Source organism: Solenopsis invicta, chromosome 12 (genome assembly GCF_016802725.1).
Source record: "Solenopsis invicta isolate M01_SB chromosome 12, UNIL_Sinv_3.0, whole genome shotgun sequence".
Taxonomy (NCBI): Eukaryota; Metazoa; Arthropoda; class Insecta; order Hymenoptera; family Formicidae; genus Solenopsis; species Solenopsis invicta.
In genome coordinates this window covers 287,222-303,835 of record NC_052675.1, presented here as the reverse complement: position 1 = coordinate 303,835, position 16,614 = coordinate 287,222, and the positions used below count along the sequence as shown (strand labels likewise).

The following is a 16,614-nucleotide window of genomic DNA, read 5'->3' as shown; positions in this document are numbered from 1 at the left end:
GGGAGTAAAGGTGAAAGGAAGAAATATTTATTCCCTGGCGTATGCGGATGATGTGGCAGTGGTGGCAGAGGATGAAGCAGGGATGAAAGGGTTAATAAAAACATTAGAAGAATATGTAGAACAGAAAAGATTAGAAGTAAATGTGGAGAAGACAAAAGTGTTGATGTGTAGAAGAGGGGGTGGGAGACAGAAAAAGATAATATGGAAATGGAAAGGAAATGAAATAGAGGAAGTGAAAAGGTATAAATATTTGGGCTACATGATGATGGCAAATGGGGGACAGAAAGAACATATAGAGGAGAGAGTCAAAAAAGGAGCGGTGGTGATGAGAGAAGTATGGGGAATAGGGAAAAGGAAATTTGGAAAGAACTGGGCTAGAAGGATGTGGTTATTTGATAGGTTGGTATGGACGGTGGTTAGCTATGGGGCAGAAATTTGGGGGTGGAAAGAAAGGGAAAAGGTAGAGAGGATACAGGACAGGTTCTTGAAATGGGTAATAGGGGTGGGAAGGTACACACCGGGGTACATGGTAAGGGAGGAGATGCAGAGGGAAAAATTAAGGGGAAGGGCAGGAATGAGGGCATGGAGTTATGAAGAGAAACTGGGAGAAGGAGGAGGGGGGGAGTTGGCAAGGTTGTATTGGGAGGAGATAAGAGGTAGAGCGAAGGAGGGAAAGGTGATGGGTAAATGGGAGGAAGAAAGAAGAAGTTTCTATGAAGAAAAGAGCTGGAACATCAAGGAGATAGAAAAGTTGAGAGAAGAGGGAGGGTTAAGGGGGGAAGAGGTGTTGGCAAGAGAGAGGAGGCGGCAGGAAGAGGAAAGGTGGGAAAAAATTAGGAGCTCGAAGTTCAACAGATGGTACAGCAGAGTGAAGGGAAAGGGAGTGCCGGAATACTTGAAGAGGGATTGGAAAGAGGAAAGATGGAAAAGGATTGCGAGGTTTAGGTTAGGAGATGGTATGAGAGGAGGTAGATACTGGGAAGAGAAAGAGAAAAGAAAGTGTAGGATATGTGGATGGGGAGAGGAAACGTGGGAGCATATATGGGAGGAATGCACGGATTGGGGGACGGAGAAGGGATGGCAGGAGATGGTAGGAGTGGTTTTAGGTGAGAGGGGGGAGGGAGAAGTTTGGATGAGAAAATTGGAGGAGATACGGCAGGGAGGAGGGTGGCTGGGTATGAATGAGAGTGTAGAAGGAAGAGAGGAAAGGGTGGAAGAAAGCGGCGGAAAGTCCAAAGAATGAGTGTGGAGGTGTGGATGGATGAGTGATTTTTCTCTCTCTCTCTCGTGTGTTGTAAAAGAAGCAATGAATAAAAAGGTTGAAACTATGTAAGCGGAGCGGAAGTCCGCAATGTACTCCGCAAGGAATAAAGTACCTACTACTACTATTTAATTTTTGTACAAGATTAAATAACAATACAAATTATTATTTACATGTAAAAATTATAAAAATTTATGTGGAACAGCGTTCCACACACACGTCACATTTGAAAAGACTGAGAGCGAGTATTCGTCTCGAGGTTACAGCATCTCCTAAAAGTCTTACTGAAGTTATAAGCTGTGGAGTCGGCCGCGGTGGCGCCTAGATATAACGCCCGTGGCCGCATTCGACTCACGAGAAGATCTCTCGCGGCGTGGCCGCCTAGCGGTGGTGCCAGCACTCACTTGTTAAATTTATTTCAATCCGAAATTACAGGATTTCATAAATTATAATTAAATCGAATTTTAATGTATACATGTATTTGATTCACAGAATCATGTAAACAGATATGATTCTGTAAATCAAATATATATACCTTGCTGCTAGATGTATAACTACTTTCTTTATATTTTAAGTTTACGTTCCAAAACGTTTTTTCCGAGAAAAATTTTACTTGATATAATATACGTTATTATTTATTTATATTTTGAGTAGGATTTTCCTCACAAATAAAATAGCCATTAAATAGCATATTAAATTAATCGTTATAGTATTATACATATGTATTAAATATTACATAATTTAAATATTATATATAATGAAATATTAAATATTAACGAATAATATATTTTATTAAAAAGCTATATACTGTATATTAAAGCTTCTTATATTATCAAAATTTGTAGTTTATGTTTATATATGGTTAAATATATCTTTTGTTAAATATTTTTTAACACGAAAAATTATCTTTATAATTTTATAATTTATAAAATTCTTGTGTTATAATAATAATGATAATGATGATAATAATAAAAATACTCAACTTCGTTGACATATATGTATATAGCGGACCTTTTCGGAACGTACCATCAATATCTGCTAGACATTTAAAGGACGTCTTTAGAACATCTTCAAAATGTCTTATTTAATATAAAGAACAACGCAATTTTCGAATGCATATTTATTATGTATGTATACATAATATGTTAAATATTACGAATCATCCCAAATATGTCCTGCGGATATCCTACAAACGTCATACTGCAGCTATGATAAACCAGGATGTCCTTCGGACGTCTTTGGAACGTCCTATGGACGTACGAGATACTAAGACATTACAAAGACTTTTGTGGACATGTATTGGACGTCCATGTGTTGTGTGGGTTACGTGTGCGATTGGACAAAGTAATGGCTATAATAATGCTACTGCAGTTTTACATAATATTGCTCGGCAAAATCGAGATGAAGATCCACCAGAAGATCCTAATTTAAATCTTCCAGCACCTTGGGATGAAATACTTAATTATGGCAATATAAATCCCACTGAAAATGGAGATAACAGAAATAATGATAATGCAATCGAGAGAAGAAGACTTATTAACGACTATTTTCAAAGGTAAAAAAAATGTATATAATTTATTTACAAAATATTAGGAATATATTAATAATTACTTTTCTGTATTACAGTTTATTATAAGCTAATTAAAATAAAGAAAAAATTGCTAGAAGAAATACGCAATTACTGAACAAACTATAAAATATTTACTGTACCAGCAATAAAATAAAGTTTTATTTATAAAAAATTAATAAAATTTATTTTTTGATTACATCTCTGTCGTGGAACGAGTAAAAACTGAAGTTTGAATTATGGAAATACATCTTTCACGCACTAATTCAATGAGAAGCATTTTCTCCGATTCTGTAAAATTCTTGGTTTTTCCTTTTTTATTTTGCTCCATATTTTTATAAACAAAACTGCATGAATTTTAAAAAAAGAATTTTTTAAGGATTGTTTGATGAAACATACCGCCTGACTTTTAAGGTTATCTTTAACTCTTAAACACATCGATCCTGTAAAATACGGAAACACATTTTTGGGTCTGGGAGACTTTTTCAATTTTGAGAAGCTATAATTTTGATTACAATCAATATTTTTTTACGATTTTTTTTTAAAACAAAAGTTTAAAATCTCAGGAGTGTGACTGCATAATCGGCATTGGCGAAAAATAATTTATTGTGAAGTTGTAAAAGCAAAACCATTAAGCAAAAATGAGAAATTGGTCAAAAATCCACTTTTCCTTCAAAAAATCATATCTTTGCAACAACAAACGTTTAAGGACTTTCAAATACGGCGTTTTAAAGCTAAAAAGTCACACTTTCAAAATAAAATTTGGCAAAGTCATTTTTTTTTAAAAGTATAATTATGTAACATGAAGAATGTGAGGTATTTTTGGGCATCTAAAAATCCACTTAAAAAAAAAAATCATATCTTTACAACAAAAAAACTTTAAAGAACTTTACAATACGGCGTTTTAAAGCTAAAGATTCATACTTTCAAAAAAAAAACTTTTATTATTGTCATTTCTATTAAAAAATGTACTTATGTAACAAGGCGAATATGAGGAATTTTTGATTAAATTGTGTCTAAAATTGAAAATTAATGTGTTTCACGATATATTTCGGAAAAACTCTTTTTTCTACAACATTTTATAGTATTCCAACTTTAGACAGAGTATATGCGAGTAACATCTGCAAATCGACCTGTTCGAACGTATTTTGTCCAGTTTTTTTATGTAAAATACTCACAAAAGAAGTTTCACTTACACACTATATTGGTCGCATTGACTCCTAACAAAACTTTGCTGCTGTGCCGTTCGTATTCTAGTTGACCAAAAAAGTTGATCAACTATATCAATTGAAAGAGGAGATTTCAAACTTTTTTTACGTCTTGGTCCGAACCTCCTATCTCATGCCATCTTCACATAGCAAGCGTTCAAAACTTCATATAAGGTCTCTCAGACCCACTTACGTGTTTAAGGGTTAAGTTTATTCGATTACATCTAAGTAGTTATTCAAATTTTTATTTTTTATTTGTTATACATATTCTTAAATTTATCTCCGATTTATTTCACAATAATAAAGATTATTTAAATATTTTTTAATGTTTTTATTTAATTATCTCAAAATTTATTGCCGTCCAGATTTTTTCCGGGATTCGTTACTCATGCCAATTTCCCAACCTTTCCCTCTTTCTGTCACACTCATTAGCTGTGCACCAATCACATTACTTAATACAAATTTAATTTGAGTTAACACGCACGAAGTGTACGTTCAGTTGATCGGAACAAAGGTAAAGTTGGAGGAAAGCAAAATGAGTTGACCAAAGATTAAACTGCGTTCAAAATTGAACGAAGTTTACATGAACTTTGAGTTGAACCACATTGGAGGAAACGGGCATTAATGATTACTACTGCACTTTAGGCTGCGGTCCATTTAGTACTTCTGAACGCTCTGAATGCTACGCTCTAAACGCTACGCTATGATCGGTCCACTAGTGTTACCAATATTACAATCACTACACAAGCACAAGGACCAGTTTGTAGCAGTTGTAGCACTCGAATCAACTAGCCGCGGTTTATCCATATTTAATAATGGAATCAGTTCCAATTTTAGTAAATGTTTATAATACATTCAACGATATAATATCTTATATATATGATGATAAGAAAGAAGAAATAGAATTTTGCTTAATGAGTTATGAATCGAAGAAAACAAAGAACGCCTAAAATTGAAGGTTATGTAGAACGTATTATCCCATCTCTCACTGCTATGGAATTCAAGAGTCATTTCAGGTAAAGTCATAATTTTAATTTATTTTTTCTTGCGTAGCAGAAACAAAGAAAGTTAATGATAATAATTCCTTTTTATTGTCAATTGATATATCATGTTTAAACACGTATGAACACAAATACGGCCCCAAACAAACTATTGATTAAGCCAACAGCGGTTTGAGCGCGAATCGAAATGCGGCTTAAGTCGTAATTTCCCGCCAAATATTAAAACGCTCCAGCTAACCCATCTCCCGAGGTGAGGCAGTTAGAGCGAATCGAGAGCGAAAACGATGACGTATTGATGACGTAATAAGAGCTATTGGGAGCGTTCCAAAGCGTCAAATGGACCAGCCATATTAATGCTACGAATGCTCTGTAGCGTTTGAAGCGCTAAGTGGACCGCAGCCTTAATTGTATACTACACAATTCTGTGGTACTCGCAACTCCACTTAGAACGTTGCTTATTGGCCCCTACGTCTAGTTATGTTGTCGCTATTGCTTATCGAGGGGTCTGATACCCCTCGATATCTTAACGACAAAATTCGGTATTTTATTGACACTTTTATCGACATTTATCGTTACGCTAAGTTACAGAATACCACTTTTCGTTAACATGTCAATAAGTCCACATAACGATATCCCTAGCTGGTGATATTGTCGTTACGGAGTAAGAGAATAGGCATACTGTAGCGGGATTCTGTAACACCTTAGCGAAATTCGGTATCGTTAAAGCGTTGTTGCGCAGATATTATACTTGGTAGAAAAGCTGCGCAACGACATGTAACGATATCCCTAGCTGTCATTAATAGCGAATTCGATTGGATGCACTAGTGCGCACTGGTGCGCACTGAGTGCGCCCTCTTCTAGTGTATTGTAGAGACCCTCTCATAAGAGTCTGGCCAACAAAGATCCGATTTTAGAGCGTTTTGATTGGTCCGCCATTTTTTCTCTAATCTAAGAAGGGGTAACTTCAGCGCAAGCGTATAATATACAAATGTATATTTAATTTTCTGTCTTGACTCGACTCCCAGTCGATGGTCTGCTCTTTTTAATTGTACTTTTGTACAGTTTATCTCTTAAAATAACATTTATTATAAATAAACTATTAACTGTAATGCATATTGAATTTATAATTAATGAAGATTTGATTACAGATAGTAAATTTAATCTATATCTTAAAAGTAAGGTTATATTATTTTATGCTGATTATATTTTATGATAGTATAAAATTAAAAATACTTACCTAATAATCTCAATATAAAAATCTTCGAGAGAATTCGATTTGCAAGAATTTTGTTCTTATTGCTTTCCTTTTAATTACTGTACATACGGATTGTATGTACACCATGGAATTTGATTCTGTCCATGGGGAAATTTTTCAAACTAAGAAGTCGCTATCTTTCTACATACTTACAGTTTATGATTAACGTAACGACCAATAAGCTCTAGTCGTTTACATTAATCATAAACTGCGAGTATGTAGAAAGTGGTGACTTCTCAATTTAGAAAATTTCCCCATGAACAGAATCAAATTCCATGGGTGTACAATACATACGGACAAAAAAAGCTGATGCATACCATGATGTAAAAAACAAGGTGAAACAACGCGCATCGTCGGCGGCTCGATGCGCGGTAAGAGGCGTGGCTCGATGTGATGAGCCAATGAAATTTGGGTCCAAATATATCCGCGCAATTTAAATACGAAACAATCATATGTAGTCACACATACTTAAAATGTAGATGCTGTTAAAAAAAATAAATATAAAAATGTAAAAATACTTGAAATTTATTATCTTTAACAAAAATCACTGTTGCAATAAACACTGTTGTTATAAACATGAAATACAACAATTTAGCCATACACATAAGCTCATTCTTATAACTTTCCAAATTTCTTCTAATTCAAGTTTACAAAATTTGAAATAACAATTATCACAATTTTTATTAATGTACAAAGTCTCAACCTTACCTTCACATTCTTCTTTTTTTAAGTAGCTTTGAATTTCTTCGATTCACCGATTATCTCCGATTCACGTATAAATGCAAGTATAAATACGTCCCAGTACCGGAGCCGTAGCCATATTGAATCTCAAAATTTGGACCCAGTTCTGATTGGTCTAGAGTATGGTCTACTGCGCATCTGGTTACTTGTTTCACCTTTCTTCTTACATCATGATGCATACGATACAGACTGAGGGTGTTTACGATAACTAATCGGATCTCGGATTGGATTGAACAATGGTACTCAACGTAAGTATAGAAAATTTCCCTAGGCTAATCGGATAGACGATCTCTGTCTCAAATGTGATCCGATTGATGACGAAAGTGTGGAGACGCAGAAGCATGCTTGAAAAGTAAGTCTCTTTATTTTTTTAAATAATCACACAAAAAATCAAAGATAAAGTTAGAAAGAATGATTTAAATTTAGATTTATTATAATATTTTTTGTCTAAACACTAAATTTTGTTTAAATTTTTATTTGTAAAAATTAATTAATCTATTCTAAAGTTTATGGTTATATCGAAAACAAATCAAAATTAATAAAACAATTATTAATTGTTAGGTACAAATTAAAGCATATAATATTTTAAGCATATCATATAAAATTCCTGTTTATTATAACCCACATAGCACGTAATATTTCTGTGATATCACAGAATCATTGCAATATCACAGAAATATTACATATTATTGTGAAATATCACAGAAATATTACTGTGATATTACACAGTGATAATGACATTGAAATATTCCACTGATATCACAGAAATATCACAGAAATATTACTGTGATATTACACAGTGATAATAACATTAAAATATTCCAATGATATCATTGCAATATATTGTTGCAATATTTAATTCCAAAGAACAAGGTAATGTCAAAAGACGTTTTTATTATGTCTTATTAATGCAACGTCACTATCTCTTTGATTAATTTCGATATTTTTAGTATCCTTAATATTCTTGGTAATTTCGGTATCCTATAGAAGAAATCAAGTTACAAATAAAATAATTATGTCTTTGCCCTTTCGTGGAATAAAAGTGAAAGTTAAGAAAAAAAATTAATTAACTTTAATATTAGTTTAGATATTTACTTAGTTTATCCCTTAAACTGTATATATGTATAAACTATAATGTACGTTCTTCTATGTAATCTATCAATTTAATTATTGCTTTACAACTCGATCAATAATGATTTTATTAAAAAATTACAGAAAAACCTTTGTATTTGTCTTATTGCCATTTATAATTTTTACAGGAGCACAAAAATCGATTTTAATTTTTAAAAATTTTTATCATAAAGTATTTAAAAAAAAAATGCTTACAAAAAGTTTTGTTAATACACATTTAATATTCACTTGGCAATAAATATTTCAAAGTATATTTAGAAGTTTTTGAAAAAAATATACATTTTTATGTCGTTTAATATTTACTGCTCGGTACATTATTTTGTGAAATAGTTTATTCATTAATTTTGATTAGACTATTAAACACTACAGTAAAAGGTTTTTCAAGTTTTTTAAAATATTAAATTTCCAACAAATTTTTCTTTAGATTTCATTTTTTTTTCAACTCTATTAAAAAATATGATTATATTTATTCTATCATTAATTAGGTATTTTATAATGTTCATTAATTATATGTATGTATATAATGTTGCGGCTCGGTCACCGACCGTCACAACATACGACGAAACAAGTGAGCGCATGCACAGCCGCTATGCGATCCCGCCGTGTGTATAAGATTCCACGCAAACAAGTGAGTGCTGGCACCACCGCTAGGTGGCCGCGCCGCTGGAGACCTTCTCGTGAGTCAAGTGCAGCCACAGGTGTTATATCTAGATGCCACTGCGGCCGACCAAGCCGACTCACCACGACTCACTAGCTCACACTTCAGTGAGATTTTAAAGAAAATTGTTGCTTGTTGTAAATTGGAAACGAATACTCGTTCTAATTTTTTTCCCAATGTGACGTCCCTTGAAAAAAAAGTTGATAAACTTGTTTTAATGAACTGATTTCTGATCAGTAACGGATTATATTTTGTCAGTTAACTGATAAAACATCATCAGTTACTGATCAGTAATCAGTTTATTGAAACAAGTTTATCAACTTTTTTTTCAAGGGGTACATGTGGAACGCTGTTTTATATTTTTACATGTAAATAAGTTTTATATTTTTACATGTAAATAATATTTTGTATTGTTATTTAATCTTGAACATAAATTAAAATTATAATTCAAATTGAATCTTTTTTAACAAAAATGAAAAAGGATACAAGAGATTTTTTTTTGTAAATTAAACATTTATTACGTTTACATTATTGTATTGTTTTAATAAATATAATTATTTTTTTCTATGACTAATATATATTACATATAACAATATGAAAATAATATTAAGAATAACAATAAAAATAAAATAAAGTAAAATAATTTATTTATTTAATTTCTTGCAATATTATTTAAATATCACATAAACATCACAGAAATATTTTGAAATATGACAGTAATATTACTATGAAATATTACAGTAATATTACAGTGATGCGTTTTCGCGGACATTTTGATATTACTGTGATATCACAGTAATATTTCGTGATATTTCTGCAATATTTCATTTGTAATATTGCAATGTAAAAGTGATATTGCTGTGATATCACTGCAATATTACGTGCTATGTGGGAAACTTAGTAAAAATAACTTTGAAATCATTTAACTACATTACACATTAATCAATATTAATTTATATGTTAAAAATCAATAATGTTTCTAAAAATGTTCTTTTTATTCTTTTCCAGATCGTAAATAAACTTCAATTCCATGAATAAATAAAAATTACTGGAAAATGGATTTATATGAAGAGGGCATTATTGAACAATATCAATTTGTGCTAAGTTAAAATTTGTAAAATCTACTTTTCTTTATTAGTTGTTTATTAGAGAGTAATAATATAAAAATGGAATATACGCATCATATATGCATACAATTATTTTAATTTTATTTATGTATATTTTGTTCTTATATTATTACTCTCTAATGAACAACTAACAAAGAATAGCAGATTTTACAAATTTTAAGTTAGCACAAATTGATATTGTTCAATAATGCCCTTTTTATGTCAATTCATTTTCCAGTAATTTTTATTTATTCTTGGAGTTGAAGTTTATTTACGATCTGGAAAAGAATAAAAAAAAACATTTTCAAAGACATTATTGATTTTTAACATATAAATTAATATTGATTAATGTATAATGTAGTTGAATAATTTTAAAGTTATTTTTACTAAGTTTATAATAAACAGGAATTTTATATGATATTGCAACATATTTTAAATATTTGTTATTTTAGATTTAAAACATCTGTTATTAGTTTCAGCAACATTTTTGTTTGAAACGAAGCACGTTCGATATATTGAATAATATGTATTTAAATTTGGAAATTTATAATATCGTACAACAACAGAGTATGGTAGGCGTAAAACAATAAATAGTGATGTACAGCTATTAGCCCTCTTATGGTATGTTTTTTATATATTTATGTAATTAATATGTATATACATAAGTATTTAATAATATTATATTTACAGGTTTGCAGGAAACAAATGTATGGTACGGGACATTGCATCTAGATTTAATGTAGCAGAATCTACTTTTCATTCTATCATAACAAATGGGGTGACACTCTTTTGGACACAGCACGATTGGACACCAACCAATCATCTTGACTTATCTAACCAAACCAACGGAAAAACTCTAGGTATCGGCCGCTGTGAGTGGTGGTGTCCAATCGTGCGGTGTCCAATCGTGCGCACCCCTAACAAATGTTATGAAATATTTTAATTATATTGCTCCAAATATGATAAAGATGCCAGATACAGGGGGTCAATCATGAAACTTTTTCCCTTGGGTGAAAACGTGAAAAGTGAAAAACTTTTATTTGACCATTGAAGTTAACCATTGAAGTTAATCATTGAAGTTAATGGAGAAATTTTCCACTTTTCACGTTTCCGCCTTGGGGAAAGAGTTTCATGATCGACCCCCAGAAGATAGAAAAAGATTAGTTGCTCGTGAATTTGAAGATGTGCGTAGTTTTTTTATGTTTAAAAAAATGCATAACAGTTGACTCTTTGGTTGTTATGGTATTTTTCCCCATCAAAAAATAATGTTTGATTAAAACGCGAAATTCTTTTTTATCCATTTTTTTCGAGAAATCAAAAGTTGTTTGCTTTCAAAGCCTGAAACGAAAAAGTAATGAACCGATTTTAACCAAATTTTGTATCTGAGCCAGATATAATATTTCTGATCCAGATCAAAGAGTTTTCAAACGGCCTAGTGTGTGTGTGTGTGTGTGTGTGTACGTGCGCGTGCGTGCGTGCGTGCGTGCGTGTGTGTGTGTGTATTTATAATACGTACATACATATACATATACATATATATATATATATATATGTGTATGTATATATATATATGAGTATGTATATATATGTGTGTATATATATATATATATATATATATATATATATATATATATATATATATATATATAAAGATCAGCAGAGTTAATTTTTTTATTACTGTTATACCAGGTGCTTTAAATGTTTATTCAATACTTTATTGTTTAAATTTTAATACACAATTTTATATTATATATAATTCTATATTTTGGCACTTTTTTCAATGCTTTTCAATTCCCCTTCATTCTTTTTTCACATTCACTTACATTTCCCTTTTCTCTTTCCCTAACCTTACCGAGAGTTTCGTTACCTTTACTGTACCCTCACGCGCGTCATTAGACAAAAACAGAATAGTGGTCCAAAGCAGGCTATCTCTTTCTAGTTTTTCACGTGAGAACTTTACCCCCACTCCTCGTATGTTCGGTCTATAGATCCTATGTCTATGTGTTATGCGCGTCGTTCTTTCGCGGCGGCCATTGTTCTGGTTGTGCGTTGTGCGCGCCAATTCTGAGTTGGTCGTATTTAGCGTTAACGTCGGCAGTCCGCAGTCCCGCGTCGTAGTTTAATTAAGTTGCGTTAGTCAGTCGCGTTCTGTAATTAGTAAGTCGCGTCGCATATTTTTAGTGATCTGTCCGTTGTGAGCGTACCGCGCGTCGCTTCTTACCGCGCGGCACATGTTATATCCTGTGCAACACGTCCTGTGTGCAACAGCCTCCTCTATTTGCTTTTCGCCGGGACGAGACCGCGTGTTAATTTTATACCATTGAAAGTAGTGAAAGTGACATTTCTGATACATATATACACATATATAGATTATTGAGAGACGTCGACGTATCTTACGTAAGTATCTTAATATAAAATTTTTATTTTTGGACCGTCGCAATATATCCCCGCTCGTGGGGCATGTAAATAAGCTAAAACTACATCTATCGTAACGCTTATTTGATCGTGGTCGTAAATAATAAAGCCGTGTCATAAACCGTATATCTGTGCCAATACATCTATAAACACATTTTTTTTCACATGTCGAGAAAGCTGACAAGTTAGGTTATATATTGTAATAGTTTAATAGTTTGATTAAAAATATATTTATTCGTACACAGGTATCACTTTGGCTAGAGCTAACTAGACAGTTGATGAGGACCGTTGTCAGGACCGTGAAATTTATAAAGAATTTTTTCAAGGAGGAAGTAATAATTTGTAGACGTATTGTCTAACTACGTGTAGAACTACGAAAAAATTCATAGCTACGTGCTTGGTACTAACAGGTATGATATTTTTATATGTGACACTTCCTACATAAGAGCATGATTCTTAATAATTGCTGCCAGAACTACTTCTCAGGCTACTTCGAAGCATTCCTCTTCTCTTTTCTTTCAATGAAGAAAGAAGGAGAAGAAGAACGCTCCAAAGCATTTGTAGCGTCACGTTGACCGTAGCCTCAATGTATGCAATACATTGCGTATGCAATGCGTTGTCACTCATATACGAATATTGCGAGAAATATCACTGTGCCCCAGTGGTCGAAGTGGTATGACCGGAGATTCTGGAGGTGCCAGGTTCGAACCCTGGGTGGGATGATATTTTTCGCAATAAATTTCTTAGAGTTTTTTCAGGGGGGAATGGGTATATAGATGCAAATCAGCATCAATTATTATATTAAATTAATTAATTTAATATAAATAGTGATATTACTAATTCTTATTCGACATGCTGTGCTATGACCGAAAATTAATTTGGCGCACATTCTGGTTGAATTCGGAGAAGTATATAAAAATCACACAAATAAATATAAAGCACTAAGACCTAGCTACGACCGAAGAAGGCTTTCTTACTATCAATATATTTTTTTATTTGAATGCTTATTTTTTTCCAAAATGCAATATTTCTGAGTTTTATAAACAGGATGTTCTCACTTTAATAGTCCCAAGCAAATATCTAAAAAAATATGGAAGATACAGAAAACTTTATACAAAAGTTATAGGATATCAAGAGGAACAAATATGGACTTGACTTTGAGTGACTTTTTTAAGGCCAGGTTAAAGTCATGGATGCTTTTTAAATAAAACTCTTTTTTATTTTATCATCTTTTTCTATTAATCAATTTAAGCAACTTTTGTCTGAATTAATTTTTTATTTGCCTAATATTTTTTGAGATGTTTAAGGAAAAAGTAACTTTTTCAATATTTAATTTACGATACATCGATAATTGTTTGTCGGAAGTCCATATTTTCATCATCTGTTCCCTTTGGCATCCTACTAATTTTTCTATAAAATGTTTTCTGTATCTTCCATATTTTTTTAGATATTAGTCTCAGGCAATTAAAATGGGTACCCTGTATATACTTTTAGAAAACTGTGCACAAAATACTGTTTAAATTTGTATATAAAATTATAAATATTTGAAGATAAAAGTAGCTTTCCAGTATAATAGTGATTATACGCTTTTTTTGCAAAAAAAATCTATATTTATAATATGAAAACTTGTTTTTAAGGGTTTCTGAAAATAATAGTTTGATAAAATAAGTTGTTTTTTGGATTACAATGAATCTAAAAGATCCCATGGTACTTTTTTATTCATGTTTATTTATATTATTTATTTCAATAAAATTTCTTTTCTTCATAAAATTAAAAATGTTTTTAAAGAAATATATTACCTATATCTGATTTATTGTCGCTATATTTTTGAATTGATTAGTTCTGTATTTTAATTAATATATTTGCAATAATTGTTGAATATTAACTTTAAAAAAACTTAGTATTAGTTCTTTTCAATAACAAAAAACACAAACTTGTTAAATTCTTGATTAATAATAACACTGAACAACATGTCTCATAATTTTTTAAGCGTTTTCATTGGGGATGATTCAGCTCAGTCTCCTGAGTAACGTGACACACGTGATTTACTCAGGTTACCCTCATGTTTTTGAGTTACATTTCATTGAAGTTTTGGAGTTCTATGACTGTATAAAATAGAAAAAAAATTTTTAAATAAAAATTTCTTATAAAAATATGTTTTATATATTGTTGGAAAAAAATTTAGGAGTCAAAGTTGAATAAAATATATACGTAATTTTTTCGGAGATTTTTTTTATTGAATGAAAGTTTTAATGTCCTGTATAACATAACCAAAATTCTGGACTTAATGTTTTGTACGTTTTGCTTACCGTTTACACTTTTCTTCAGTTTCTCTGATTAGATTTCAGCAGTAATCAGCCAATATATATTATTGACTTCTTTATGAAACCTTTCTCTACTTTTTAGATGCTTGATGAAAATGTTTATCACTCCTAGCACCAAAGTTCTGTGGAAAGAAATTAAGATGTGAGTGCTGAAAATATACTTTTAGAGAATTTGCAACTTTTGTAATACAAAGTGCATCTAACCTTTCTTTAATCATAATCTTATAATTTGAAGATCGGGAATTCCCAATGAAACTTATTATATAACCGTTTTTAATTGTGCATATATATTCCTGTGACTGTCATCTTGACTGTCAAACAGACAGTCAAAATGACAGTCAAAATTACAATCATGGTATGGGTCATGTATGTAATGCAGTCATATTGCCATTATTTTGATATCATATTTGCACTCATTTGCACATCATACTTCTCATTAATTTGATGGCACTTTGACATTATTTTGACTAGGTTGTTTTCACTGGGTATACATATGGAATTTTAGAATTTTGTAATAAGTAAAAAAATTAGTTGTTTTACAAATAAATATAAAATGTTTTAATTTGTCACTTACAGATGCTGTGCAAAAGCGGTACAAAAATATTGATGATCGTGTCATTAAAAGTACAATAATTGATTGGTTCCGGTGAGCATCGGATAGGATTCCGAAGATTCGCGATGAGAAATGACGAAATAACTTCTATCGAAGTTAATCTATCTACGATTTTCTATCTTGTACGAACCGCTGTGGTTCAAGAAGAAGCAAGATCCGTACATGGACAACCGTTGTTTCGTTTATAATGGCGAATATTGTGATCACAAGAGCAGAGGTGACTGGTCGCGATGTCCAAACATATTTTAGTTTGTTATATAGATAGATTCCATTGTGTGATGTGACTTTGTCACATACACATGCAGTGTGCAGAGAAATTTTGTTCAAAAGTGACGGTAGCCGAGATTAGAAGTCGCGACTGTTCGCGGTCGAGACTTTAAATGCTTATGAAATAACGTTGACGTGATAATGGGGTTATGGGATATGGTTTAGCAATTAATTCTTCCAATGAAGTGGACGAAACTTGTTGGCAACTCTGACATGTGCAATGTGTAATTTGTACTTGCATGTGTCTCGCCACCGCCTATTCTTTAACTCTTCTACCTCTCTTCCTTTCCTCCCCCCTTTTTCTTCCCCGTCTTTCTTTTCGTCTCTTCTTTTCTCTAGTACTGAAGTAATATTTAGTCCAACGTGATGTTTGATTAACATCCCACGCAACACAAGGACGTCCTAAGACGTCCAATGGACGTCGCGGTCGGACATGTCTTGACGTCCAGATGACATACCAATTGTGTCTTGTAGACGTCTAGGAAACGTCCTTCGGACGTACAATGTACCGCCTTCTGACGTCAAATGGACGTCATTAGGACGTCTCAGCAGGACATAAAAAGGACTTTTATGGACGTTGTTTGGACATTATTTTATATTGCGCGATTAGGACTTTATTTAGTAAAAAATGATATTTATTAGTAAAAGTAATATTAACCCTGCCGAAAATGTGCGATTAAAACCGATTAAATAAAAAGTAATCCGAATCAATCGAGATTTCTGCACCGAAAATATGGTGTAAAAACAGATTGAAAATATTATAAAATCGGAACCCAGATAGATTTATTAAAACAGAATACATTAATATGTTACCTCCTGCGGAGTAACGATTCTTTCCTTCGCAACCAGCGGATATTCTAATTAACGGGCGAGCGACGGTGATCTCACCCCGATCCCAAGAATACGGTGACTCTCACGGCAATAACCGGATGTCACGAATTAAGTATCTATAAATTCATCAATTAAGGAGATCTGAGGTGACACCGTTGCTCGATACCGGAAACACCCAAGATAGTAAAATCAGGGAGCTGGAAGACGCACGTGTGCATCCCTTTGAGTTCTGACGC

The 16,614-nt window shown here is 32.2% G+C and overlaps 1 protein-coding gene and 1 long non-coding RNA gene across 2 annotated transcripts; both read left to right on the top strand.

Annotated features, from left to right (window-relative positions):
• Positions 1-2,468: 2,468 nt before the first annotated feature.
• On the top strand, positions 2,469-3,002 carry LOC120359052. Its single transcript, XM_039455338.1, has 2 exons — positions 2,469-2,816; positions 2,888-3,002. Exons 1-2 carry the CDS (start codon positions 2,470-2,472, stop codon positions 2,895-2,897), a joined length of 357 nt encoding a protein of 118 aa, XP_039311272.1. The 5' UTR covers position 2,469; the 3' UTR covers positions 2,898-3,002.
• Positions 3,003-11,756: 8,754 nt separating this feature from the next.
• On the top strand, positions 11,757-16,052 carry LOC120359220. The gene is made up of 3 exons (XR_005576056.1): positions 11,757-12,753; positions 14,750-14,809; positions 15,244-16,052. It is a non-coding gene; the product is annotated as an uncharacterized LOC120359220 (long non-coding RNA).
• Positions 16,053-16,614: the final 562 nt, after the last annotated feature.

Coding starts and splice junctions, on each gene's coding strand:
- LOC120359052 (XM_039455338.1), top strand. CDS start 2,470: ATGATAAACCAGGATGTCCTTCGGACGTCTTTGGAACGTCCTATGGAC.